Source organism: Portunus trituberculatus, chromosome 43 (genome assembly GCF_017591435.1).
Source record: "Portunus trituberculatus isolate SZX2019 chromosome 43, ASM1759143v1, whole genome shotgun sequence".
NCBI classification, from domain to species: domain Eukaryota; kingdom Metazoa; phylum Arthropoda; class Malacostraca; order Decapoda; family Portunidae; genus Portunus; species Portunus trituberculatus.
Genome location: NC_059297.1, coordinates 5,134,171 through 5,161,670, shown reverse-complemented (window position 1 = coordinate 5,161,670; position 27,500 = coordinate 5,134,171). Strand labels below are relative to the sequence as shown.

Here is a 27,500-nt window from a genome sequence, read left to right as displayed (position 1 = left end):
ATCCAACTCCCTTTTGGCGGCATTACTCACAACGGGTAGGGAATCAGAGAGGCTTTACTTACCCCTCTCCGTCCCAACTCCCTTACCAACACACGCACCTCCATCCTTATGCTAAGAGGTCAGGATTTCGCCTTGGTCGCATGATGCATATACATTCACGAGACCTTACCATACATAGGAAATACATAAATGGTAGATGATTCGTACAAGTGCACCATAAAATACAAAACAATAGGGAAGCAGGAGGAAGACGCAGGGGTGGAACACGACAAGGAGTAGGGAAGTTTAGGGTAAGGGAGACAGGAGGTGAATAACAGAACGACTAAGGAGGGGAAGCGTGGAGACAGGGTAGGCATATGAAGGAATGGTGGAGGTAAGGTGTGAAGGGTGACACTAGTAAATGTGAGGGTGAAGAAGAGAATCCCTCCTCATTTTTCACCTCCATTTATTACAGATGTAAGAGAAAAAAAGAGAGGAGGAAAAGAGAACATAGACTTAAGATTGGAAAAAAGAGGATAGATGAAAAAAATGGGAGGAATAAATGAAGGTAAAAATAAAAAGGAAGGGAGGAATGAAAGAATGAGATGTGAGAGAAAAAAAGAGAGAAGGAAAAGAGGACATACACTTAAGATTGGATAAAAGGGGGGAAAGAAGAAAAAGGGGGAGAAACAAATGAAGGTAAAGAGATGAAGAAAAAGAGGGAGGAAGGAAAGAAAGAGTAGAATGAAAGGAAAGAGAATAGTAAAGGAAGGTTAGAGAAAAAAAATAGATGATTGGAGGAGGAGGAGGAAGAGGAGGAAAAAAGAAAAAAGAGGAAAAAGAGGAAGAGGGAGAATTAGAAGAAAAGTAACAGAAATATATTGAGGAAAAAGAAAAATGGAGTAAGAAATAAGCGAAAAGGAAAAAGAAAAAAAAGAAAACTCAGAAGAACGTTGTATGAAGAAAAAAGAAGGAATAAGGAAGAGAGGAGGAGGAGGAGGAATAAGAGGAGGAGGAGAAGGAGGAGGAGGAAACGAGATGAAAGGGTAAAATTGGTTTGGGTGGAAATGAAAGCGGAGAGAAATGTTTAAAGTCATGGCCCTCTTTTCCTCTCTCCTCTTCCCTCCCTCTCTCCTTCCCTCCTTCCCTTCCTTCACCTCTCTCCCTCTCTGGCTCACCCTGTCCCTCCTTCCCCTCAGCCATCCATCCTTCTCTCCACTTGGGAACTGGATAGATGGAGGGAGGAAAAGAGGAAGAGAAGAGGCAGGAGGAAAGAGAGGAGAGGGCAAGCAAGAGAGAGAGAGAGAGAGAGAGAGAGAGAGAGAGAGAGAGAGAGAGAGAGAGAGAGAGAGAGAGAGAGAGAATAATGAGTTGAAAGAAAGAAAGGAAATGACAAACAGAAAGATGTGAAAAATAGAAACCAGGAGAGATAGAAGGAAGTAAAGAAAAAGGGAGAGGGAGAGAGATGGAGAAGAGGGAGAGAGAGGGAGAGGAGGGAGGAAAGAGAGAGAGGAGGGATGGAGACAAAGCAAGAAAGAGTACGGGGCTGTTTGGAGGGAATTGTGTAACCCGCTGAGATTTGGGCGGTGGTCTGAAATACGTGACCCGCCCATGAACGCCAGCAGTCCCGCCCTCCCACCCACCCCGCCCTACCAACTTGCACGTCCGCCCATTTACTCATCCCTTGTTTTTCTCTCCCACTACCCACTTCATTCACTGACGAAGGCTGGCTAACACACACACACACACACACACACACACACACACACACACACACACACACACACACACACACACACACACACACACACACACACGCACACACACACACATACACATCAATGGCTTATCAGGGAACGTGTCAGTTCAGTGTCAGTGAAATCCGAGACGCTTCAGTGACGTCTATTGACATATATCCGTAGTGACTCGAGGTGCGTGAAATAAGTGATGTCCAGGATGAAGAGGGAGAGGCTGAACGTAAGCTGAAGAAAAGAAATTGGGTTCACGAATCGTAGGGGAAAAAAATATATGGACAGTTTGTTAATTGATAGTGGAAGGTATATATATTTTTTTCTAAGTACGTTGTTTGAGACTGGTGAGCATATACTTTGGCTGTGATAAATTACACATATCACGAAGATTTTTGCCAAATAAGAAAAAAAAGTTCATTATAAAAAAGAAATTAAGGATAGTTTGTTGCTCTGTGAGAATTAATTGATGAAGGAACCTAATATTTTTTTTCTATACCCGTCGTTTGAGATTGCTGAGCATATACTTTGGCTGTGACGAATTACACATAACACGATGATTTTTAGCCCAAAAGAAAAAAAAAGTTCATTATAGAAAATTAAGGATAGTTTGTTGCTCTGTAAAAGGTTAGTCGAGCTGGGAAGGAAAGACGAAAATAAATACGAAAGAAGGAGGTATTGTAGAGTTAGTGGTAGTGGTAGTGATAGTGGTAGTAGTAATAGTAGTGGTAGTAGTTGTTAGAGCAAAGTTAGTTTATGAAGGTATCTAATACTTTTTTCTATATATTCTTTATTTTTATTTTATTTTTTTTATTTATACCATGTGGGCTTTTCACGGGAATTTATGGGCTAAAGAGGATACTTTTTGGGGTACCTCCTATCTCAAAGCCCACCTGCTAGGAAACCGTTGCCCTGAGTGAGGAAGCCCAACCTACACTCGGACCGTGGACAGGATTCGAACCCGTGCCCTTGGAGACCCCGCGGACCCCAAAGCACGCATGGTTCCACTGTACCACGGCGGATTGTGACAAATCATACACAACACAATGATTCCAAGCCAAATCAAGAAATAGTTCACCATACATTCTTCTGGACAAACTCACATCTCTTACCAGGCGCCTCACATCACTTGCCCGGCACCCCTAAACAAAAATAAATGAATAAACAAAACTGGTGAATATCAGTGGCGATGACATTCAACTTCACGGCTCGGATGCGGAACTGACACTGAATGAAAACACGATACTGCGCAGGACATGTGTGAGAGCGTCAGCCGAATTCAGAGTAACGATATTTTTTACCATTGACACTGAAGGACTGAACTGACACGGCACTGCTACGCCACTGATGTGTATGGAAGTGCCTTTGTAACCTCCACCACACACTCATTATGGTTTTCCACTCCTCCACTCACCTCCACTCCTTCAATCCTCTGGACATTCACCTCCATGCCTTCCCTTTCCTTTATTCCCAGTCCAGACATTCACCTACACTCCTTTCCTTTCCTTTATTCTCAATCCCTTGGAGATTTATTAGGATTTACGTTCGGCTTTCCTGATCTACTAAGGCAATGACGGTGCTTATGAACGAAGGACTCTTGATTTGGTTTTCAGGAACCGTTACCCTGTATGGATCCTCTTCTTACCCCCTGACAGGATTCGAACCCGTGCTCCTGACAACCTCTTGACCCCCAAAAGTGAGCGTGGAGCCACTGTAAAGACATACCGCTGCCTTACATACAATTCATTCACAAAGCTCACTCCAGGACACACGTAAATACTCGTCCCTATGTCAATTCCGTTTACTCTGTTTTTTGTTTTCTTTCCTAAGTAACATCACAAGAAAAAAACGAAGGAAAAGGAACGCAAAAAAACTAAATATTAATAAGTAAGTCCATCAATCTTCACACATCCTGCCGATCCTTAGTAACATCAGACATATATACTCTCTCTCTCTCTCTCTCTCTCTCTCTCTCTCTCTCTCTCTCTCTGTTTATTTTTTTCCTTTCATCGTTTCTCTGTTTCTCTCTCTCTCTCTCTCTCTCTCTCTCTCTCTCTCTCTCTCTCTCTCTCTCTCTCTCTCTCTCTCTTGCTATCTCCCCCGCTCAAACTGATTCTCATTTCCTGCCTCTGTTCACCCACTCGATCCAAAGCCGCCATTACCAAGCCCCTGCACTGCCCTAACCGTTATTAGAAGCAGTCACACCACGCACAAACTCTCTCTCTCTCTCTCTCTCTCTCTCTCTCTCTCTCTCTCTCTCTCTCTCATCCCAAAGAGTTATGGAGTACTTCTGTCTCTTTTTTTGGGGGGTAGCAAGGAAAGGACAGCTTCCTTTCTCTCAGCCGTAAACCATTTTTTTTTTCTCCCTCTCTTCTACTCTACCTTTTTTTTTTGTGCCTCCTACGCCTGCTCTAATGTTCTCCTCGTCTCCTCTTTCCTCTTACACTCATTCTTCCAACAGCAATTGTCTCTAGTACCTCCTCCTCCTCCTCCTCCTCGTCTTCCTTTTCCTCCTCTTCCTCCTTCTTGATGCTTGTCCGAGAGGTGAGAGGAGGGTAAGAGAAGAAGAAGAAGAAGGGTAAAGAAGAGAGTAAGAGAGGGGAAAGAAGGGTGGGTAGTGAGAGGAAGCTAAGAAGGGGAAGCGAGTCTGTAATTTAATGGTGAGAGTGCATGGATGGTGAGAGGAAGAAGGGAAGAGGAAGAGGAAGAGGAAGAGGAAGGGGAAGGGGAAGAGAAAGAAGGATAGGCAGGCGGTGAGCAGAAGAGTGAGAAAATGGGGAATGAAGTGGAATGAGAAAGAGAGACTATATTGAACTCCTTCAGTACTGAGATGCATTTCTTTGCTTTGGGTATGATTAGATGCTTCTATTTACACTAGGAAGGGTGTATGGAGGTCCGAGGATTGATAGCCAGAGTCTTCACTATTTTAATCCCCCACGTAAGTTTCTGGAGGTGTATAAAATCGCCATATAGTAAATAAGCAGAACAAATAGGAAAACCTGCCACGGTACTGATTAAGATTGATTGAGTGCATTTGTAAAGAAAGAACCAAAAACAAGAGAAGAGAAGTTACGTGGCCTGTCCTGGAGAAATGAAGAAAAAAAGAATAAGCAAAAAGTAGAAATACCCCCCCAAAAAAGTTATCCAGTAGAAAATGAAGAAGGAAGAGATACAGAAAATAAAAGAGATAGAAAAAACGTAAGAAGAAAAGGAAGGAAAGCAATAAAGGAAGGAAGAATTTAGACAAGGCAGTAATGAAAGACACACACAACATAAGGAAGGAGAAAGAAAACCATAAAAAAGAAGGAAGAAAGAAAAACGTAGGAAGAGGAGATGGACGATAACAACACAGAAGGAGGAGAGAAAGAAAGAGCAATAAACACGCACAGTAGAGAGAGAGAGAGAGAGAGAGAGAGAGAGAGAGAGAGAGAGAGAGAGAGAGAGAGAGAGAGAGAGAGAGAGAGAGAGAGCGGGGAATGTGGGAGGAAAGTGGGAGATAAAAATGATAGGAGGAAGGAAGAGATGGAGGGTTGGAAAACTGAAGGGAGGGAGCGAGGGAGAGAGGGAGGGAGAGAGGGAGGAAGGGAAAGTAGGAGGGATGGACGGAGGGAGAGAGAGAGGGATGGGAGAAGGAGAGTGTAATAACACTTTTAGGGTGATTAAAAAAAAGTGAGAGTAGTAAAAATACTACAGACGTGACAGCGCTCTCTCTCTCTCTCTCTCTCTCTCTCTCTCTCATCAAATAAAGCGCACCATGTGTCAGGCGATTAAAAAAGACTAGGTTGGAAACGTGTGTGTGTGTGTGTGTGTGTTCATGTACTGTTCTATTTTTTATTTTTTACTTTACGTGTTTTTCTTATTTTCTTTAGCATTCTTTTTTTTATTTTCCTGAAAGTTGTCAGTTCAGAGTCAAGCATTTTTTTCTTTCCTTTTTTCCAACTTTTATTTTTCTATGTTGGATAAAAATGCATTGTCAAGATTTATTTATTTCCATTTATAGATGTATTTCTTCTTTTTATTTTTTTTAGTTCTCTTATGCTCTTTTGACATTCCCGTTTCATTTATCATTTTATCAGTTATTCTCTGTTTCTTCTCTTCACTTTAAAATGTTTTGTTGTCTTTTTATCATCACTGTGTTTTCTTTTCTTTTCATGTTATTTCTCTAATGTATTACTTCTTCTGCTATCTTATATAATTTTCACTCACTATTTTTCTTTTATTCTTATGTAATTATTCTCATGTTATCATTCTTATGTTTTATATTCTTCTTATGTTACTTCTCTAATTTATTACTTCTTCCGGCCATCTTATATAATTTTCACCCTCTATTTTTCCTTGATTTTCCTCTCGTTTTCTTCTTATTATTTGCACTTATTACCAGTTTTCTTTTTTCTCCTTTCCATGTTCTTAAAAGACAGGAATGAATATGTTGTACCTATTCTCTACCAATACACTCATTCACTTAGTCACACACACACTCTCGTATACACACACTCACTCCCATACACTTCCTGTCTTTCTTTTCTTTCATTAATGTTCTCTTGCTTCTGTATCAATTCAGTATCCATTTACGCTATTTCCCTATCTTATTATTTTTTCCAGCTATATTATTTTTTTCCATTTTCTTATTGTCCTCTTTTATCTCACGTAACTGTCGAATTGTAAGCTTGCCAGTGTATCTATTTTAGTTTCCAATTTCTTTCTTTTTTAATTCGATGCAATACAGATTAATTTTCCTTCATTCTTTAAATTCTTTTCCATCGACTACCGAACTTTTTATTATGATATATATCTTTTTTCCACCGTAAAACTCTTCGTACTTTTTCTTTCTTTCTGTCTCTCTCTCTCTCTCTCTCTCTCTCTCTCTCTCTCTCTCTCTCTCATAATCTTTTTTTATTTTCTATTTCTTTATCTTAGTCTTTCAAGTTACCATATGTTCTGTCAATTTTGTCCATATTTTTCCTCCGTTTACTGTTTTTCTTCTAACTGTTTCTTCTCATTCTGTTTTCATCTTAGCCTTTGCTGTTGTAACTTTCATTTCTTTTCATTCTATTTATATCTACATTGTGTTTCTCCTACATAAACATTAATTATTCTATTGCAACTTCCCAAAAATGGTCTTCGTGTTTCTATCTCTATTTTTATTTCTGTTTTCATCTTGGCCTTTGATGTTGTAACTTTCAATATCTTTCATTCCGTTTATATCTACATTGTATTTCTCCTACATAAACATGACATTCTTTTTATTGCAACTTGCCAGAATGGTCTCCGTGTTTCTATCTCCAAGGACGTTAACCCCATTTCATAGTGTTATTTCTTTTTTCTAAGGTCCTCGCTTCATTCACCTTTATAAATCTCACTACGATATATTCTAATAATCCTCTCTACTTAAACTTTACCTTAATTCAGCTATTTATATTCGACTATAAGCCTGTGTAATCTTTTATTTCTCTTTCTAGTCATAATATTCCATCTCGTTTAAGCTTTCCTTTCCACATAAGCTTTACGTAAACCCATCTTGCAACATTCTGTTAAATTTCACACCGCATTTTACACCACCTTTATTTCTTGTGTCAGTCCTTATTCTCGCTATCTATACGTTGTTTTTAATATAGTCTACTCCTGTACGTGTTTTCTATCTATCAGTACGCCATCACTAGTAAGCTTGTAGCAGGCATGGATGGAAGTCATTGCTATCCCATTAATTCCCTTTCTTCATGTTCCTAGACATATGTTTTCTTTTTCAGTGCCCATGGAGTGATATTACTGTCCATTATATATTTCTTCTTATTTCTACGTACATAAAAAAACTATCTATTCCGTTCACGTTGTCTCATTAACACAAACTTACTTCAGTGTCTTTTTTACTTAGGAACTTCACTTTAAACATCTTTTAATACTATCTTGTTACTACTTTTCTTTTATCATTCTCTTCTCATTAACTTCTCCCCATTATCACAACTTCAATCTACGTAATTTGCCTTTTATTTATCTTCATCTACAACATTTTTCACTCTCACTGCATTGTATAACACGTATTCATCTCCTCGTTCCTTATTAAACACCCATTCTCCTCATTCGCGTTTCTTTCTAATATTAAAGTTTATTCCACCTGCTACTCCTTTTATTCCTCCGCTTCGTAATCCCCTCACGCATCGCTCACGTATTCTACTCAAGCACTAGTTTAAAAGTCGCCTTTATGTTCTCCTCATCATTCATGCCACTCTTGCCTGGGGACGAAATTCAGCCCAAAGAACCTGAAATTTACTTAGTACACGAAGAAGAAAGAATTACACATGGAGGGTGAGCGAGTGTGGCGTCGAGAAGGAGAGGACAGGAGGAGGTGAGGGAATTTGTAGAGAAGAGTGAGGGAAAAGAAGAAATGTAAGGAATATATGTAAAGAATCGGTAAAGCAATGATTGATGGAGCGAGGGAGAGTAAATATGAAGGAACGATTGATTGGTGGAACTTAATAGATGAGAAAATAATTGACCGGCTAAATGACGGACTGGTGATTAGCGGGAGGAAGAGTAATGAGGGTTGTTTGATGGAGCAAGATAATATAAGAAGAGGTATAGTTACTAAGGAAAAAAAAACTATGAAAGAAATGAAAAGGACTCTGAATGATATGATAAGTAAATAATGTCAACAATAGATCTGAAAAGAAATGAAGCGGTGATGAACTAGAGTGAAAATTAACGAATATAAGACAATCAAAACACGGAGATAAATTAAAAACGTAACGGAAGGACAATAATAAAGAAAAAAACTGAAAGACTTAAGATGCCAAAGAATTAATGTCAACAATAGAACTGAGAAGAAATAAAGCGATGAGGAACTAGAGTGAAAGATAACGAATATAAGACTATTAAACCACTGTAATGAATGAAAAATAATACTCAAAGATTGTATAAATAAAAAAAAATGAATAAATAACTAAAAGCTTGAAGATGCCAAGGAATCAATGTCAAAAAGAGAACTGAAAAGAAATGAAGCGATGAAGAATTAGAATGAAGATAACGATGTGAGACTATTAAAACACTGTAATGAATGAAAAATTAACCCAAAGACTGAATAAATAAAAAAGGAAAAAGAAACGAAATCTTGAATATGACAGAGAATTAAAATGATGAATGACTAAAAGAAATAAATGTGAATGAAGAAGCGTGATGCAGGACTGAAAACTTAGAGATAAATAACCTTTTTCATTCTATTCAAGTACATCATGTGTAGTAAATTATAAACCACTCGGACATCATTTCTATGTTTTACGGCCACTTCCAAACACTGTACTTGCTGAAAATAGTAAAACCAATTCTCTTTCACCTCCTTCCTTTCTGTATGTAGATGTTCATTAATATTTCACGCATTGGTTGTCGTGTTGTAAATTGTTGCATGTTGTAGTGAAGGAGCCAATAATAGGTTGAAAAAAAAAACGTAGGAACTGAGGAAACAAAGGACTCAGTTACCTTGGGGACTCGGAGAGGAAGACAGTGGGAAAAATGACATAAGTAGTAAATAGAATAAAGAGCGGATAGAATTAATAACATAGAAAAAAAATACTATAACAATGAAATAAGCAGCACTTCCTTACGTGGGATCTTTTCATTGACGCTGGATTGTAATTTTTATTTTCTTATTCATACCATGTGGGCTTTTCACGGGAATTTTTGGGCTAAACGGGATACTTTTTGGGGTGCCTCCTATCTCAAAGCCCACCCGCTAGGAAACCGTTGCCCCGAGTGAGGAAGCTCAACCTACACTCGGACCCTGGACAGGATTCAAACCCGCGCGCTTGGAGATCCCTCGGACCCCAAAGCACGCATGGTTCCACTGTTCCATGGCACCCCAGAGTCTGTTCGTATTTCTATAGTAACTTAAACACTTCAGTAATGGGATGAAGTTTTACTCTGAGATTTCTGTACGATTAGATCATTCTATTGACATCAGGAAAGGTCTACGTAGGTCAGAAGATTAATGGCCATAGTCTTCACTATATCAATCCCCACATGAGTTTCTGAAGCTGTAAAAAATCATCAAATAGCAAGCAGAAAGAATATGGAAACGAGTCATGGTATTGAGTCATGGTATATTAACTATCCCCTTTCATTCTATGGTGTAAGAAAAAATTAACGCAAAAGTCAGAAGAGTACGAAGCATTCTATCTTGTACGATAAAAAAAAAAAAACAAGACACCTTTTTTCCATTTTCATTTTCTTCTTTCCTTTGAAATCGAATGGAGGATAAAACAGAGGAGCAAGTCACTAGAAAAATAAATCTGTTCGGATGAAGAGTAAGTGGGCTGCTTAAGGTGCTAGACAGAGGCCTCTTGAAAACCAGGTACTGTGCTTATGAATTCAGTCTCATAGAATATCCATCTTAAGAGTCTCAAGCTTCATGTAGTCCTGCCTTATAAATTCACTATTTCAATGGGTCCCAAGACTTCACTCGGACTTAAACCCCTTGAGTACCACGACGCGTTTCCATATTCATTCTGCTTACTATTTGGTGATTTTATACAGCTTAAGAAACTCATGTGGGGGATTAAAATAGTGAAGACTGTGGCCATTAATCTTCTGACCTCCATAGACCCTTCCTAATGTCAACAAAATGGTCTAATCATACACAAATTTCAAGGTAAAAATGTGTCGCAGTGTTGAAGAGGTTAAGGTTAAATTAAGGTCGTCTTCCACTCCCAAATCCCTCATTGATAGCAGCAGAAAAACACTTATTTGTTTTAATTGACTAGAGAGAGAGAGAGAGAGAGAGAGAGAGAGAGAGAGAGAGAGAGAGAGAGAGAGAGAGACAACAACGACGACAAACACAGCATTGCAAAAAAGTTTACATCACCCATACAGTTTAGGTTACGATCTTCCTTCATTGCCAAACCTTTCATTGTCCGTGGCACAGAAACACCTATTTGAGAAACACACGAGGAACACCCACGCATGACTTCCGGCCGGGCACATTTGCAGTATAGAGAGTCAGAGAGAGAGAGAGAGAGAGCAGGCAGGCGTGGGTGGTGGTGGCCTTGGTGTGGCTGAGGAGTGGGCGAGCAACGTGGTAATATAGGCTAGACAATAACGCAATACTATAAAGGTGGTGAGTTATGTGTTCCCCACCACGGTGTTGCTGTCTGAGGAGTCTGTGCTGTGTTGAGAAGGCTTCATTGTGTGTGTGTGTGTGTGTGTGGGAGTAGATCAGAGTGTCTTGGTTTGCTTGTCTGTATGTCAATTTATTTATGTTTGTGAGTATGTATGTAGCCACTATCCCCCCTTTCCCTGTTACTCTGTCTGTCTGTCTGTCTGTTTAACTCTCTCTCTCTCTCTCTCTCTCTCTCTCTCTCTCTCTCTCTCTCTCTCTCTCTCTCTCTCTCTCTCAAGGTCAACGCGATAACCCTGCCTCTCGAAATCGCCCTCCAAAAAGGTCCCTATCAGCCCTTATCTCCTATCAGTGTGAGGCAAATACAAGTCCACCCAGGAAGTGCCTTGGCCACGGGCGCCGGGGCTAATTGGAAACACTGGAAGGGCGGAGATAAGAGAGACGGGAAGAATAAGAGGAGGAAGAGGAGGAATACAAAGGAAGTTCATACAGGAATAGAATCTGAAATATTTACTAGGAGGAGGAAAAGGAGGTAATGATGGTGGTGGTAGTGGTGGTGGAAGAGCAAGAGGAGGAGGTGGAAAAAATGGAGTTGGAGGAGGCGGGAAAAGGAGGTAGTAGTGGTGGTGGTGATGGTGGTGGTGGAAGAAGAAGAGGAGGTGGAAAAAAATGGTGCTGGAGGAAGAGGGAAAAGGAGGAGGTAGTAGTAGTAGTAGTAGTAGTAGTAGTAGTAGTAGTAGTAGTAGTAGTAGTGGTGGTGGTGGTGGTGGTGGAAGAAGAACAGGTGGAGAAAAATGGAGGAGGAGGAACACAAAGCAAAAGATCTGGATTTACCGACTATTAGTTTTCCTTCTATGAAAAAAAAATCAATATTACTATCGATTACAATGAAAATTTTTGGATTTACTGATTAATCGGTTACCGGATATGACGTGACAAATTCATCATCAGGTATCGATTGTCTGTTATCGCCAATATGGTTATCGCTATCAATTTATGTGTTATCGTAGTAATATTTCCAGCTATGGAAGTGAGGGAGATAAAGAGGAGGAGAAAGGGTGAATGGAAGAGAAGGAAGAAGAAGTGAAGTGAAGAAGACTGGAGGAGAAGGGAGAGAAGGGAAGGAGAAGGAGGAAAAGATGGAGAGAGGAGGAGAAAGGATGAATGAAAGGGAGGGAAGAAGAAGTGAAGTGAAGAAGACTGGAGAAGAAGAGAGGGGAGAGGAGGAAAAAGGGGTTAGTTGAATAGAGGGAGAGAGGAGGAGAAGGGAGGAGGGAAGGAGGAAGTTAAGAGAAGAGGACTGAAGCAGAAGGGAGGGAGGGGAAGGAGGAGGAAAAGAGGGATGGTTGAGTAGAGGGAGAGAAGAGGGGAGGGGAAGGAAAGGGAAAGTAGGAGAGGAGAGGGGAGGGAGATGGAGCCTTACGCCGTGCTCATTTGTTCATTGAAGCTAAATTCAGCCACGCCCTCAACGAAGGTACTTTTTTTACACACGCTTCATTCATGCGCTTGAAATTATATCAAATCAACGCTCTCTCTCTCTCTCTCTCTCTCTCTCTCTCTCTCTCTCTTACACACGTTTCATTCATGCGCTCATAACTATATCAAATCAACTCTCTCTCTCTCTCTCTCTCTCTCTCTCTCTCTCTCTCTCTCTCTCTCTCTCTCTCTCTCTCTCTCTCTCTCTCTCTCTCTCTCTCTCTCTCTCTCTCTCTCTCTCTCTCTCTCTCTGTATATATATTTCCATTAAAAGTAAGAAAAGCAGGGAAAAGATGGTTAATTTCATGTTTAAAAGAAAAATACCTAATATTTTTTTTCATCTTCATCATCCTTCCATTCTTCTTCTCTTCTTCTTCCTCTTCTTTAACCCTCTCCTGTTTATCTTCCTCTTCCTATTCCACCTTCTTCTTGTTCTGCTTCTGCTTCTCTTTCTCTGCTTTTTTTTTTCTTTTCAAAACCTCTTTCTCCTTCCGCTCTTTCTCAATCCTTTCCTGTTTATCTCCCTCTTTCTATTCCTCCCTCTCCTTGTTCTCCCTCTGCTTCTCTTGTATTTCTTTTTATTCCTCCTCCTCCTTCTCCTCCTCCCCCTCCTCCTCCTCTTCCTCTTCCTCCTCCTCTTTCTCCTCTTCCTTTCCCTCTTTTTATTCCTCTTCGTAAAATCAAGAAATTTCAAAGCCTGACCAGCAAACTAGTTAACGTGAAGCGGAAGGTTAAGTTAGGTTTGGAGGTAAGGATAACGACCTCCTCCTCCTCCTCCTCCTCCTCCTCCTCCTCCTCCTCCTCCTCCTCCTCTTCCTCCAAACAGTGTCTCTATTGTATTGTCCTACATGTTGACAACCTTTTTTTTACTTCGTGAATTAGAAAGTAGATTGCAGATGTCGCTACACACACACACACACACACACACACACACACACACACACACACACACACACACACACACACACACACACACACACACACACACACATTACCAGAATAAAAGCTATATTTGTTTATGCATCCTATTCTCCTTCTCCTCCTCCTCCTCCTCCTCCTCCTCCTCCTCTTCCTCCTCCTCCTCCTCCTCTTTGTCTTCCTACCGTTCCTTCTTTCTTGCTTTACTTCTAATCTTTATCATTATTCTCATTACTCTTGTTCCAGTTCCTCTTGTACTCCTTCTCCTATTCCTCCACCTCCTCTTTCTCTCCTTTTCATTTCTGTAATTCTTCCTCTATCCTTCATCCTTTGATTCTGTTTCTCCTCCTTTCTACAAAGTATTCATTTTTCTACTGCTTCTCTTCCTTTTCTTCTCCTCCTCCTCCTCCTCCTCGTTTTCCTTCCCATCCTCCATCTTCTTCATGCCTTTCCCTTCGCTTCCTCTTAATATACTGCATATGAGAGAAAGGAGTCACGCATTAAATAGAAGAAATAATGGTGCTGGTATTATTATTATTATTATTATTATTATTATTATTATTATTATTATTATTATTATTATTATTATCATTATTATTATTACTATGAGGTTTTGTACTCAATGGAAATTAATTGAGAGAGAGAGAGAGAGAGAGAGAGAGAGAGAGAGAGAGAGAGAGAGAGAGAGAGAGAGAATGATTCTAAGCACTAACTAAGCCAGCTCAGAAATGCATGAGTATTGTCTCTCTCTCTCTCTCTCTCTCTCTCTCTCTCTCTCTCTCTCTTCCCTAGGGGTGGGGAAGGAAATGAAGGCAGCAGGAAGTATGCAGTCCTGCCAAAAACATATATTTTACATTTGTCAAGAATATTCACAAACGTACCACGCGTATTTCTTCTTTTCCTCGCTTTAATCTTTTCCTTTGTTGCTCGCGTGGCGCCTTGTGTTTAGTGCGTGTGTTCGCTGCCTCAGTGTTTGGTATGCATCTCACACACACCCACCCACCAACCTACTTCCCCTTCTCCCCCCCACACACACAGCAACAGCAAGCAAAAATAGAAAAAACATTAGAATAAGACACACCAATTTATAACAAACAGCAGAACACAGCAAAACAAAACAGAACACAGCACATCACAGCCCAGAGGGAACGAGGGGTTGGGAAAGCGATGGAATCTTTAAATTCTGTGGTGGGACCAGGCTTGATGTCCTGTGGTAGCAAGGTTAGGAGTGTCAGGCGCCCAGGCAGTCACTCATCCAGGAGTGGACCGGAGTTAGCGTCGTTTGACCTCGCGGAGAGGACAAGAACTGAGCCTGGAGAGAGTGGCTCAACCCGCAAGTCCACCTGATGGAATGGATTATGATTGGTGGAAGATGGACAAAGTTAGCTTGGTGGGAGCCTGCAACAAACACACGGATCCTTCCTTGTGATTAGTTACTGGTTACTGGTGTGACTGGTTACTGTGAGATTGGTTACTGGTGCATTCTGCCTATTCAACATTGGCCAGAGTGTTCACTATTTTAATCCCAACATAAGTTTCTGAAGCTGTATAAAATCACCAAATATTAGGCAAAATGAATATGAAAATGCGTCTTGGTGCTGTAGAGGTTAATGACTGCCCCTTTTTCTCGGCACAGAGGAGCGATCATCTGCGGAGAGGAGGTAGAAACGACAGAGAGAGTATACGACTCCACAGCCTCTGCCTACAGCTCGCGCCTGCACACAGAGGGCGCCCTTCCCTCGCCCAAAGGACACCGGGACGACTTGCCCTTCGTGGTCCTGGTACGTTACAATGTCACTAGAGATAAGAATTTGTGTCTACTCAGCATGTTGGTGATGTTGGTGCGTGGGATGATGGATGTATGGCAGGAGGAGGAGGAGGAAGAGGAGTAGGAGGAGGAGGAGGAGGAGGAGGAGGAGGAGGAGGAGGAGGAGGAGGAGGAGGAGGAGGAGAAAGAGGAGAAGGAGAAGGAAGAAGAGGAGGAAGGTAAAAGAAAGTGGAAAAGACATGTGTGTGTGTGTGTGTGTGTGTGTGTGTGTGTGTGTGTGTGTGTGTGTGTGTGTGTGTGTGTGTGTGTGTGTGTGTGTGTGTGTGTGTGTGTGTGTGTGTGTGTGTGTGTGTGTGACTGACTGCAGCTGTGTCTTTCCTTCCTCTGCTTCGCAAGTGTATGTTGTGTCATACGGAATTTCCTCTTCTGCATGTTTGTTTTCCTATTATAATTAGTGTTTATAGAAACTGTGGTGTGTATTTACCTAATTGTAACATACGGGAAAAGAGCTATGCTCGTGTTGTCCCGTCTCCATATCTATTAATGTCCAGCTTTTTCTTAAAATCATGAATATTCCTTGCGTTGACCACTTCCACGTCTAAACTATTCCATGCTTCCACCCTTCTATGAGGGAAGCTATATTTTTTCACATCTCTCCTATAAGTGGCCATTTTAGTTTTTCCCATGCCCTCTCGACATTCTTCCATTCCACATACACAGATCTTCCCTATCCATTTTTCCATGCCAATCATCACTCTGTATATTGCTATCAGGTCTCCCCTTTCTCTTCTGTTTTCCAGGGTTGGAAGTTGCATTCTTTTCAGTCTGTCTTCATAAGTCAAATCTCTTAAGTCAGGCACCATTTTCGTTGCAGCCCTCTGTACTTTCTCTAGTTTCCTTATGTGTTTCTTTAAGTTCGGAGCCCACTGTATTGTTGCATATTCAAGCCTCGGTCTTATCATTGCAGTAATTATTTTCTTCATCATTTCTTCATCTAGATATACGAACGCCACTCTTATGTTCCTCAATAAGTTCAATACTTCTCCAATTATTTTGTTTATATGTCTCTCTGGCGATAGGTCATTGGTAATTGTCACCCCAAGGTCTTTTTCTTCATGACTGGTTTTATGTCTTCATTTCCTATCTTGTACATACTCCTGATTCTTCTTTCACTCTTGCCAAACTCTATTTTCTTGCATTTTGTCGTGTTGAACTCCATTTGCCATGTACAGCTCCATTTCCATATTCTGTCCAAGTCTTCCTGGAGTAGTTCGCAATCTTTGTCACATCTCACTTTTCGTAACAATTTTGCATCGTCTGCAAATAGGCTCACATAACTGGACACCCCATCCACCATGTCATTTATGTAGACTGCGAACATTACTGGTGCCAACACTGATCCCTGTGGAACTCCACTCTCCACCAATCCCCATTCTGATGGTCTGTCCTTAATTATTGTTCTCATTTCTCTTCCTACCAAAAGTCTTCCATCCATTTTAGTAAACTGCCATGCACTCCTCCTACCATTTCAAGTTTCCAGATCAGTCTCTGGTGTGGTACCTTATCAAAGGCCTTTTTTAAATCCAGATATATTCCATCAGCCCAACCATCTCTTTCCTGTATTACATCTATCACCCTCGAATAGTAACATATCAGGTTTGTCGTGCATGAACGCCCTTTCCTAAAACCAAATTGACACTCACAAAGTATGTCATTTTCTCCAAGAAGTCTGTCCATCTAGTCTTCACCACCCTCTCACACATCTTAGCTACCACACTTGTAAGTGACACTGGTCTATAGTTCAATGGGTCTCTCTTGTTACCTGATTTATAGATTGGGACAATGTTAGCTCTTTTCCAGTCTTGGGGCACTACACCTTCCCTTAATGAGGCATCAATTACTTCACAAACTTTTTCTGCCAATTGCTCCCTGCATTCTCTTAAAATCCATCCTGATACCCCATCAGGTCCCACAGCTTTTCTCACTTCTAAACTCCCCATCATGTTCTTGATCTCCTCCACCGTTACTTGAAACTCCTTCATAATCCCTTTCTGTTCCATTACCAGTGGTTTGTCAAAAGCAGTCTCCTTTGTGAATACCTTCCGAAAGCATCCATTCATAGCCTCTGCCATTTCCCTGGGATCTTCACTGTATACTCCATTTACTTCTAAACTTTCAATACTTTCTCTATTTTTGATGTTGTTGTTCACATGTCTGTAAAAAAGCCTTGGTTGGTCTTTACATTTATCAATTATATCCTTTTCTTGTTTCTTTCTTTCTTCTCTTCTAATCAACACATATTCATTTCTTGCTCTTTTGTAACTTTCCCACTGCTTAATCCGTCTTTTCCTTCTCCACCTCTTCCATGCATCCTCTTTTCTTGTTCTAGCCTTTTCACATCTATCGTTAAACCAGTCCTGCTTTCCAACTTCTCTATGTTGTCTTATTGGTACAAATTTTTTCTCACCTTCTTTGTATATTTTTATAAATTCCTTCCACTTTTCATTTGCTCCCTTAGCACTCTTGAATTTCATCCAATTTGTCTCTTGAAAGAATTTCTTTAGGTTTCCAAAATCTGTCTTGGCATAATTCCATCTTCCCACTTTATATTCTTCATTTCTTCTAGATTTCTCTTCGTCTATCACCTTGAACTCCAAAACTGCATGATCACTCTTTGCTAAAGGGCACTCCACCCTCATCTCCTCAATGACCATTGGCTCTGTACTAAAGACCAAGTCCAGTCTTGACGATGCTCCCTCTCCTCCAAACCTAGTATCTTCTTTGACCCACTGAGTTAACACATTTTCCATTGCCAGTGTCAATAGTGTATTTCCCCATGTTGTCTCTGATCCTTCCATTGACCAGTCCTCCCAACACACCTCTTTACAATTAAAATCTCCCATCATTATAGTTCGTTCACAGCCACCCAACATTTCTTCCAGACATGTTCCTGTATCACTTATCATTTCTTCATATTCCTGTACTGACCATGCATTTGTCTTAGGTGGTACGTACACCACTATGTAGTGCCTCTTTTTCCTTCATTAGTTTCTGCTCTGATCTTTAGCACTTCTGCCTTTCCCATACCTTTTTCACTTGATCCACCTTTATATCTTTTTAACCAGCAACATCACTCCTCCTCCCATCTTACCTACTCTATTTCTTTTCCAAACGTTATATTTCCTTCTCCAACCTTCATCAGGTCTTCTCCCTCTCTCAGTTTTGTTTCAGTAAGACCCACAATATCTGGGTTCTTGTCCCTCAAGTAATCGTTGAGTTCTAAAATCCCGATATCACTCCATTTATGTTGGAATACATTACATTTCGCTCATATGTAAGTTTCTTTAGTCCTTTCTTGCTGTACTTTTCTGGGTTATGAACCACTTCCTCAGTCTCATATCCAAGATTCTCCAGAAAAACTCTTTCTTCTCTTCTTCTGTCCTCTCTTCATTTTTTTCAAAGCCTCCTTTCTCAACTCATTTAACATTTCTCTTTCCTTTTCACCGAGATCTCTTCTCAACCAAATCTTCCTTGTTGTTTCCTGCTGGGCTAGCCTCCATGACTTCTCCACCAATTCATCTACATCCTTTTGTGACTTAAGTTTGATTCTTATTGGCCTCATACCTTCTCTTGTGAACTTTCCAATTCTATGGAAGTCCTCTATTTCTTGTACTAGGTCTTTTCCTCCTCTTGCACCACATTAATGATATTATTTATCACCTTTTTATGTTTTCTCTCTCTCCATTTTACTCGGTGTCTTATCCTCCTCCACACCAAATATCACCACACATCTCTTTTTGTCTACAGTTTCCCTCACCAATGTCTCATTTGACTTAATAACCTTCACCACTTTCTCAGCTATCTTCTCTTCTATGATCTGTTGATCTATAATTTCAGCAAGGCCCAAAGTTTTCTCCCCTGACTCTTTGATTTCCTTTTCCAGACTTGCAACTTTGTAATTTACCTCCTTTCTTTCCACTTCCTGACTTTTTTTCCATTCAGCCTGCTTCTCCATCACTTTTCCTAGAGATTCTCCACATTTTTCGCAATTCACTTTAATTAGCTTAACTTCCTCTTTCAGTGCTGCATTTTCCTTCTTCATATCGGCACAGTCTCTCTTTACATTGTCATAACTCGTTTCCAGGCCCTCATACTTTTCAAACAGTTTTTCAATTTTACCTTCTAACTCCAGAATTTTCTTCACATAAGCGCTCTTCTCCATTATTCCTTGAAACCCTGTGAAGTCTGATTCCTCTTTCGAGTTCACGGCCGCCATGTTGCGCAGACGTAAACAAACCAGCTGATGGCTCAAACGCAGGCTACAGTTTATATTTACCTTCACTGGACATTATTTTGCTAATCAACAGTTAACATGACTATATGGAGACGGGACAAACATTACCAGCTCCTTTCCCACCTTGGTTACTCTTAGGTAACTGTAGAATTATAGATGATTGCTCTGGAGCTCAGCGACCACCTCCGCCATCGACGATGTCCCGTGTGTGTGTGTGTGTGTGTGTGTGTGTGTGTGTGTGTGTGTGTGTGTGTGTGTGTGTGTGTGTGTGTGTGTGTGTGTGTGTGTGTGTGTGTGTGTGTGTGTGTGTGTGTGTGTGTGTGTGTGTGTGTGTGTGTGTGTGTGTGCTGGTGGTTGAGCAAGACTAATGAAACACGGCATGACAATATTATAGTCATATGGTCGTTCTAATTGCCGTCTGCGGTTGTTACCTATACGCCTATTCCTTTTATGTAAGAGAAGGAAACTGGCCAAGGGCAACAAAAAAAAAAGAAAAATCCACTTAATTGCCAGTTCCCTTACAGGTCAATAGAGTCAGCCGAAAGAAGTCAAGTCGTAGGAAGGTGGAAATACAGAAGTAGGTAGGGAGTTCCAGAGTTTACCAGAGTTTACCAGATAGATTCGTTATTGGTTGAGGTAATCTTCCATAACACGTCAACTCTCACACAACAAACCTTTCTGCAGAAGAGTCTTAACCAAAATGAATGAATGAACGTGCTGCCATCATTTCCTCTCGTTGGATTCTTTTCTTGTTCATATATATATATATATATATATATATATATATATATATATATATATATATATATATATATATATATATATATATATATATATATATCTCTCTCTCTCTCTCTCTCTCTCTCTCTCTCTCTCTCTCTCTCTCTCTCTCTCTCTCTCTCTCTCTCTCTCTCTCTCTCTCTCTCTCTCTCTCTCTCTCTCTCTCTCTCTCTCTCTCTCTCTCTGCTTTCGTTTCAACTCCTTTTTTCTTTTAAGTCAATCGAGATTTCTTCAAACCATGAGTAATCGAAGGACACTGAGGAAAGTGGTTAAACAGAAATGGCATGGTACTGATTGGCTATAGTGACTACTCCTCTCCATTCCGTTAAGTAGAGACGTCATTTCTGAAGTAGCACTGGGTGAACTCTTAACGAATACACGTCGACGTCTTGGCTTTTATTTGATTACTGCCCGCGCGTGACTTACCGAGGAAACACGATTCACTCTTTCGCTTCAGCACTGATAAAGCGCCTTAAGAATTTCGGAGTACTAAAGTTTCCTTAGCGGCTTTACTTTCTATACAAGAACCACAAACTTTTCTGTGAGGAAGTTACTGCCAAAGGAAGGTTTAAACTCCGCCTTCCTAATATTGTGAATGGCAGCTAATGAATTTTGGAGCACGTTTCACCATCTCTCCGAATTTAGTGGTACAAGTCAAGTTTATTACGATAAGTTTTAGTACAGAGTTAGCCACATTTGCGCATAATATTTCATGTGCTACAAAAATACAAATGAAGGAGAAAAAGGTGTGATTTTCGAAAGACAACAGAGGAGATAAAGAAAAGAAAAATAACAGATCGCGAGATGCAGAACACCAAAGAGATGAGGATGAGGAATAGCGGAGAGAAGAAAACAAGCTGAGAATGTGTGGAATGCAAGAACAAGGCGAAGAGATGAGACAAGAATAGGATAAAGCAGGAATACTGGAAGGAGATCAAGAACAAAGCGGGGAAACAAGGTAAGCATTCACGGACTAGCGAAGAGAAGAGTTGATGAGGACGATAATAAATATAATACTGAAGGAAGAAACAGTAGAAGAGACAGAAGAGAATTAATGGAAGATACAAATTGACAGGTGATATAAAAGAGAAGGATTTAAATATTACGGGTAAACAAGATAAGTACACACAGACTAGCGAAGAGAAGCGCTGATGAGGAAGATAATAAACATAACACTGAAGGAAGAAACAGTAGAAGAGACAGAAGAGATTTAAGGAAGATGCAAATTAACAGGTGATATAAAAGCAAGATTAAGAACATTGAGACAAGCTGGATAAAGTGACAGATGATATGCCTTACGAGAAAAGCTTGTCTGCCCATCTGTTTGTCTTCCTGTCCGTCTATCTGTCTGTCTGTCTGTCTGTCTAATACTTGCGTCCATTTCTTCTTGGTGAAATAACTCTGGAGCTGGTAATGTGAAGCAGCGGGACCAATGATGATTATCGCTCTACTTTTCTTTCTGTTTAGTCTTTTTATTTTCTATCAATATCAATACATCGTTCAGTACTCTCATGTATCCGCTGTTTTATTCATTGTTTCTTCTTTGAGTGTATTATTGTGGTCTAAACATTTTTCTATCTTCTTTCTGCTTTTTTTCAGTGTTCTTCAGTAAATCGTTCAGCAATTGTACATATCCACTTTATTTATTGATTTTTTTTTTCATGTTCAAGTGGTGTTACATCTTATCCTCACTCTTTCTAACCTTTATTGTAGAAATTCCTGAGAGTTCTGAGGTTATTTTCGTGATTCCAGAGACAGTTTAACAAAAGTTCTTCAACCTTCCATGGAAAAAAAAAAACTCATGAAGATCGTTCAGCAATTTTACATACCACTTTATTTGCTGATTTCTTTGATGTTCAAATATTGTAACATCTTATCCTGACTATTTCTAACCTCTCTAGTACATATTCCTGAGAGCTCTGAGGTCACTCTTGTGATTCCAGACACAGTTTAAAAAGGTTCTTCAACCACCTGTGCAAAAAGAGAAGAAGAAAAAAAAAAAAAACTCGTGAAAATCTAACAATACGTTATTTATGTTTTTTTGAAATGGTTCTTGGTTCACATCGCTAAACAGACACAGTACTATCTCGATGGCGTTATAATGCTATTTACTGACACAACTCTCCCAAAGCGTATGAAAGCCTTATATTGTTACTATTGTTAAGCTTTACGATTACTTTATTTGCTCCATTAATATTTTCACGGTTACTATGCAGTTTATTTCTATCGATTACACAAATTTCTCATATTCCTCAGCATTATTTTTTTTTACCATAAATGTCGGCATTGTTTTGTTTTTTTTCTTTTTATTTCTATTGCTCCGAAGTCTTAAATCGTAATATATGTATCATTTTTTTTATTCTAGCCATATGAAATTACACTAACGTGGTCATTCTGAACGTATCCTACAAATTCTCTCAGCAACACTTCTGTGATATGTCTTTACTAATAAAAAGGTAGGCGATAAATCTCACGTTTTCTTTACAGTTCTGTTTACAATTTCATCTACGCTGCAAGTTTGAAATTTACATAGTCAACGGCTAATAGTATGCACTAAATATATCTGCGCACATTTTCCGCTCCTAGTGCATTAAATAGATACTTATCAAACTATTTTTATGTAAGAGGGACTTAGACCAATACGAAAAAATACACGGAGATAAAAAAAAAAAAAATACTCACAAAAGGTACCAGTTTCTAAAATTGTACAGCCAGAATTAACATCTAAAACTGGAGGAGTAATGATGCATAAGACACATTTGCCAGAAACATTGCAGCTTCCATACAGTCGGTGGTCTCATGCTCGCAGATATTTACTGAGTTATTTCAATCCCTTTCATATTCTTAATCCCTTTACCATACTGGAGAGAGAGGTGTCGAGAAGTTTGTCCCTGAATTCTGACTGATTCTTTTGATTCTTTTGTGGAGACTGCAGTTCAAGTGGGCCTTTTTTTTCTAATATTCATTTTTTTGCCCTTGGTAGTTCTCCCTCTTACATAAAAGAAATATCATCGCGGCACTGAGGATGAGAGCAAGGTGTGACAGGCGGAGTGTTATGTGAGTAGCAGAGGAAAGTAGTGAGGCTGGAGGGTCATGGAATATGTTAGGTTCCCCTTCCTAGATTTTTTGTATTGTTGTTGCTGGTGGAAGTAAGTGTGTGTGTGTGTGTGTGTGTGTGTGTGTGTGTGTGTGTGTGTGTGTGTGTGTGTGTGTGTGTGTGTGTGTGTGTGTGTGTGTGTGTGTGTGTGTGTGTGGGAGAAGTTTAAGCGTTTAGTAAGAGCAAGTGGAGGCGGGTGGGAAACTTCCTACGAAGTACGAACAATATATATTTTTCTCCTCGTAGGAAGAGGAACGGAAAGCAAAGTTAGAAGGAAAGGAGGAAAGGAGGGTAGGAGTGAGTGAGTTTAGGAATCTTCAGAGAGAGAGAGAGAGAGAGAGAGAGAGAGAGAGAGAGAGAGAGAGAGAGAGAGAGAGAGAAAACCCTGACATATACGTACATATAAGTGAGTGAGTGAAAGACAAATGAGTGAGAGACGTAGACATAACGCTGTTGATTGTTATAAATGATGAAAAGAGAAGCGAAGAGACGAGAAGAGAAGTGAAGATAGAGAATGATGATGATGATGAGGAGGAGGAGGATAAGGAGGAGGAGATAGAGGCTGAAGATGATGCATTGGATAGAAGACGATGAGAGAAGAAATAGGAAAGGAAGGTAAGGAAAGAAGTAGGAGAAAGAGGAGGAAGAGGATGATGAAAAGTATTGGGGAGAAGTGCAAGTGAAAATAAGGAAGGAGAAGATGATTAACGAGGCAGAAAAGTGTGAGTGAAATAGCAAAAGAGAAAGTTTTATTGCTGGGAAAATATAAAGATAAGTAAAGACGAGAGAGAGAGAGAGAGAGAGAGAGAGAGAGAGAGAGAGAGAGAGAGAGAGAGAGTTAAAAGTAAAACATAAATCAGTAAAGAACGGAAGATTGATTACCTAAACGTTTGAAGTTTTATCTCCACCTCACAAAATAAGCAAAACGCTCTCTCTCTCTCTCTCTCTCTCTCTCTCTCTCTCTCTCTCTCTCTCTCTCTCTCTCTCTCTCTCTCTCTCTCTCTCTCTCTCTCTCTCTCTCTCTTGCTTCTGCTCTAACTAATAATAAAAGTTACAAGACGTTACAAACACATAAAGAAAAGAAGAAATTATTGTCATGAGTACGAGTAGTAGTAGTAGTAGTAGTAGTAGTAGTAGCAGTAGTAGTAGTAGTAGTAATAGTAATAGCAGAAGTAGTAGTAGTGGTAGTATGGGAGGTAACGACGGTACTAACCACAGATGTCAGTAAAGGTGGTGATTGCACGTAGAGTGTTAGAAGTTGTTGTAATGAAGACTCCGGTGTTAATGGTGGTGGTGATGGTGGTGGTAATGGTGGTGGTAATGGTGGTGGTAATGGCAGTAGTAGTAGTAGTAGCAGCAATAGTAGGAGCAGTGGTGGCTCAGAAGACTTGAGAAGAGTGTTTTTGGAAAGTGACAGAGGAAAGGACGCTTGAAACAACATAGAATTCTTTGTCCTTTTTCTTCTCAACTCTCCTGCATCTTATTCTCCTCCTCTTCCTCTTCCTCCTCCTCCTTCTCCTTCTCTTCTTCCTCTTCCTCCTTTCCCCCAAACAAAGCAGCAGGTTCAGGTCGCAACGGAAACCAAGGATGTAAATGTTGTTCTGGGGAATTACGGGAACTTTTGCTATTTACGGTGTAACGGCTTGTGTGTGTGTGTGTGTGTGGGTGTGTGGGTGGGTGTAGGAAACTGCAACTATGGCATATCTCTCTCTCTCTCTCTCTCTCTCTCTCTCTCTCTCTCTCTCTCTCAGATGGTAATAGTTCCCACCACAACGAGGGATGTCCATTATCATCTCAGCTTCCCTCCTTCATCCTCCTTCTCTATCCCTTCCTTACCCTCCTCCTCTTCCTTCTCCTCCTTCTCCTTCTCTTCCTCCTCCTCCTCCTCATTCTCCTCTTCCAACTCTCCATCTCTACTCTCTCACCTCTCCTTTCCCTTTGCATGCCTCACCTCGCCCTCTCCCTCTCTTTCTCCCTCCCACAACTCCTTGCACAAACCCTCACCACTAGTTTCTCTCCGCCTTCTTCTCTTAAACTTTACCCTTCAATGACTTTCTTCCTATCTCTTCTTCCCTTTCCTCCTCCTCCTCCTCCTCCTCCTCCTCCATTTCTTAGTCTATGTGTTCTCTATAAATTGTAAGAGCCACGTAATGTTTCCTAAGGTGTGACTCCCCCGTGGAAACTTCTCTGGGTTGAAAATTGAAGGTAAATGAACGTGTATGTTTATTTGTGTATAAAGTATATTCTGTGCTTCAGTTGGTTTTGGGTTCTTTGTATTAACTTTTTTTCTTTTCCTCTTAACTATATTCTCATTAAATCCTTCAGTTTTTTTTCTGGATTTTATGGTGTTTGAAGGAGATTTTTCGTTTTTTTTTTTTTATATTTTGATGCATCTTATTATTTATTTATTTATTTATTTATTTATCCATTTGCTTGTTTATTTTTTTTTTCGTTTTTCATTTTTGATATTTTTGATGCATCTTATTTATTATCTATTTATTTACTTGTATATCTATTTGCTTGTTTATTGATTTGTTTATTCTCCTATTTATATACCAGTCCCTTTATCTCTCTATTTCCACTGCTTCTTTATTCTTGGATTTTCTTTATCTTCTATTTCCACTTAGCTTCAAAGTATACACACCTAAACTATTTTCCATTCTACCAACTCCTATATAAATTAACTTCAAACGGCTTTACTCATCTCTCCTTAACCTCTTCAGTACTAGGACGCATTTTTACCGTAAGTTTTTGGGTATAATTAGACGATTTCATTTCCATTAGGAGGAAGCTATGGAGGTCAGAAGATTAACGGTCACAGTCTTCACTATTTTATTCCCCACATAAGTTTCTGAAGCTGTTTAGAATCACCAAATAATAAGCAGAATAAATATAAAAACGTGTCATGGTACTGAAGAGGTCAAAGGTATGTTGATGCTTGTTTGAAGACTCTACACCTTACGTAGTCTCCTAGGATGAAAAACGAAGGCCAGATAGAAAATGAGGTGAGGTTATGAGATTAGAGAAGCTGGTGGTGGTGGTGGTTGTAGTGGTCTCTCTCTCTCTCTCTCTCTCTCTCTCTCTCTCTCTCTCTCTCTCTCTCTCTCTCTCTTTCACATTTTTTTTTCTTTTATCTTTTCGAAATGAACCACCTCAGACTTTAGAACAGTAGCATCTGATCCCACTCAGGAGACCAGACCGACACTTTCCAATCCACCTAAGGAGAAACTAAGACTACAGCAATCCTACTCACTGTCCTATTGCCCATTCCCGTCACATTCCCTCTCTAACCTCCTCTCCTTCTCCTCCTGCTCTTCTCCTTCTCCTTTCCTCTCCTCCCTTGCTCTTCTTCCTTTCCTCCTACTCCTCCGCCATCGCCCCTTCTCGTTCTCCTCTCTCTTCCCCTCGTTCTTCTCTCGACTCCAATTCACTCAAGGTCATTCAAACTCCTCCCGGTGGTCACGGTGGCTCCTCCCTGCGTTTTCTACCTGCCTCCCAAAACTTGCTCATGTTCAGTTACTTCTCCGCTGCTTCATTCTGCTTCCCGACACACACGCCTGTCCTTCCGCCAACACACCCATCCATCCACACAGTAGTAGTAGCAGTAGTAGTAGTAGTAGTAGTAGTAGTAGTAGTAGTAGTAGTAGTAGTAGTAGTAGTAGTGGTTAATTGGTAATATTAATAGATACAATTTCCAAAGTCATAAGAAAGGAGGATAATTTTCGCAGGTTAGTGTATCAAGTTAGGTGAGAATTCAACACACACACGCACGTACGCACACACGTAAGTTCCCACACACACACACACACACACACACACACACACACACACACACACACACACACACACACACACACACACACACACACACACACACTAACAAATAAATAAATAAATAAATAAGTGACAAAAATAGATAACAACGTAAACAAATAAAAAATAGATAAACTGATAAATGAACAAAGTAAAATACACAAACTAGAAATAGATTAACAAAAATAAAAACAAAAACAAGGATAAATAAAAGAAAAAAGCTTAACCACTAAAGAATCAATCACTTTTATAATATTTCATACACACACACACACACACACACACACACACACACACACACACACACACACACACACACACACACACACACACACACACACACACACACACACCATTACATTCACCTTCTATCTCTTTCATTTCTCCCCATTACCTTCATTACGCTCACTACTTGGCGAGAATGAAGGAAAACTATGCGGTAGACAATGAAGAGAACCAGGTGCGTCAAGGTACCAGGAAAACAGGATGGAGATTGACAGCTTGAGGTGACGAACGAGGCAACC

General features: G+C 40.2%; 1 protein-coding gene across 1 annotated transcript in view; it reads left to right on the top strand.

The window, feature by feature from the left end:
- The window catches only part of LOC123518257 (CB1 cannabinoid receptor-interacting protein 1-like), a 150,597-nt gene that overhangs the window by 65,325 nt on the left and 57,772 nt on the right, over positions 1–27,500 (top strand). The window contains exon 3 of the mRNA XM_045278985.1: positions 14,861–15,005. Within this exon, the coding sequence (XP_045134920.1) occupies positions 14,861–15,005 (145 nt within the window). The remainder of the gene's footprint in view (positions 1–14,860; positions 15,006–27,500) is intronic.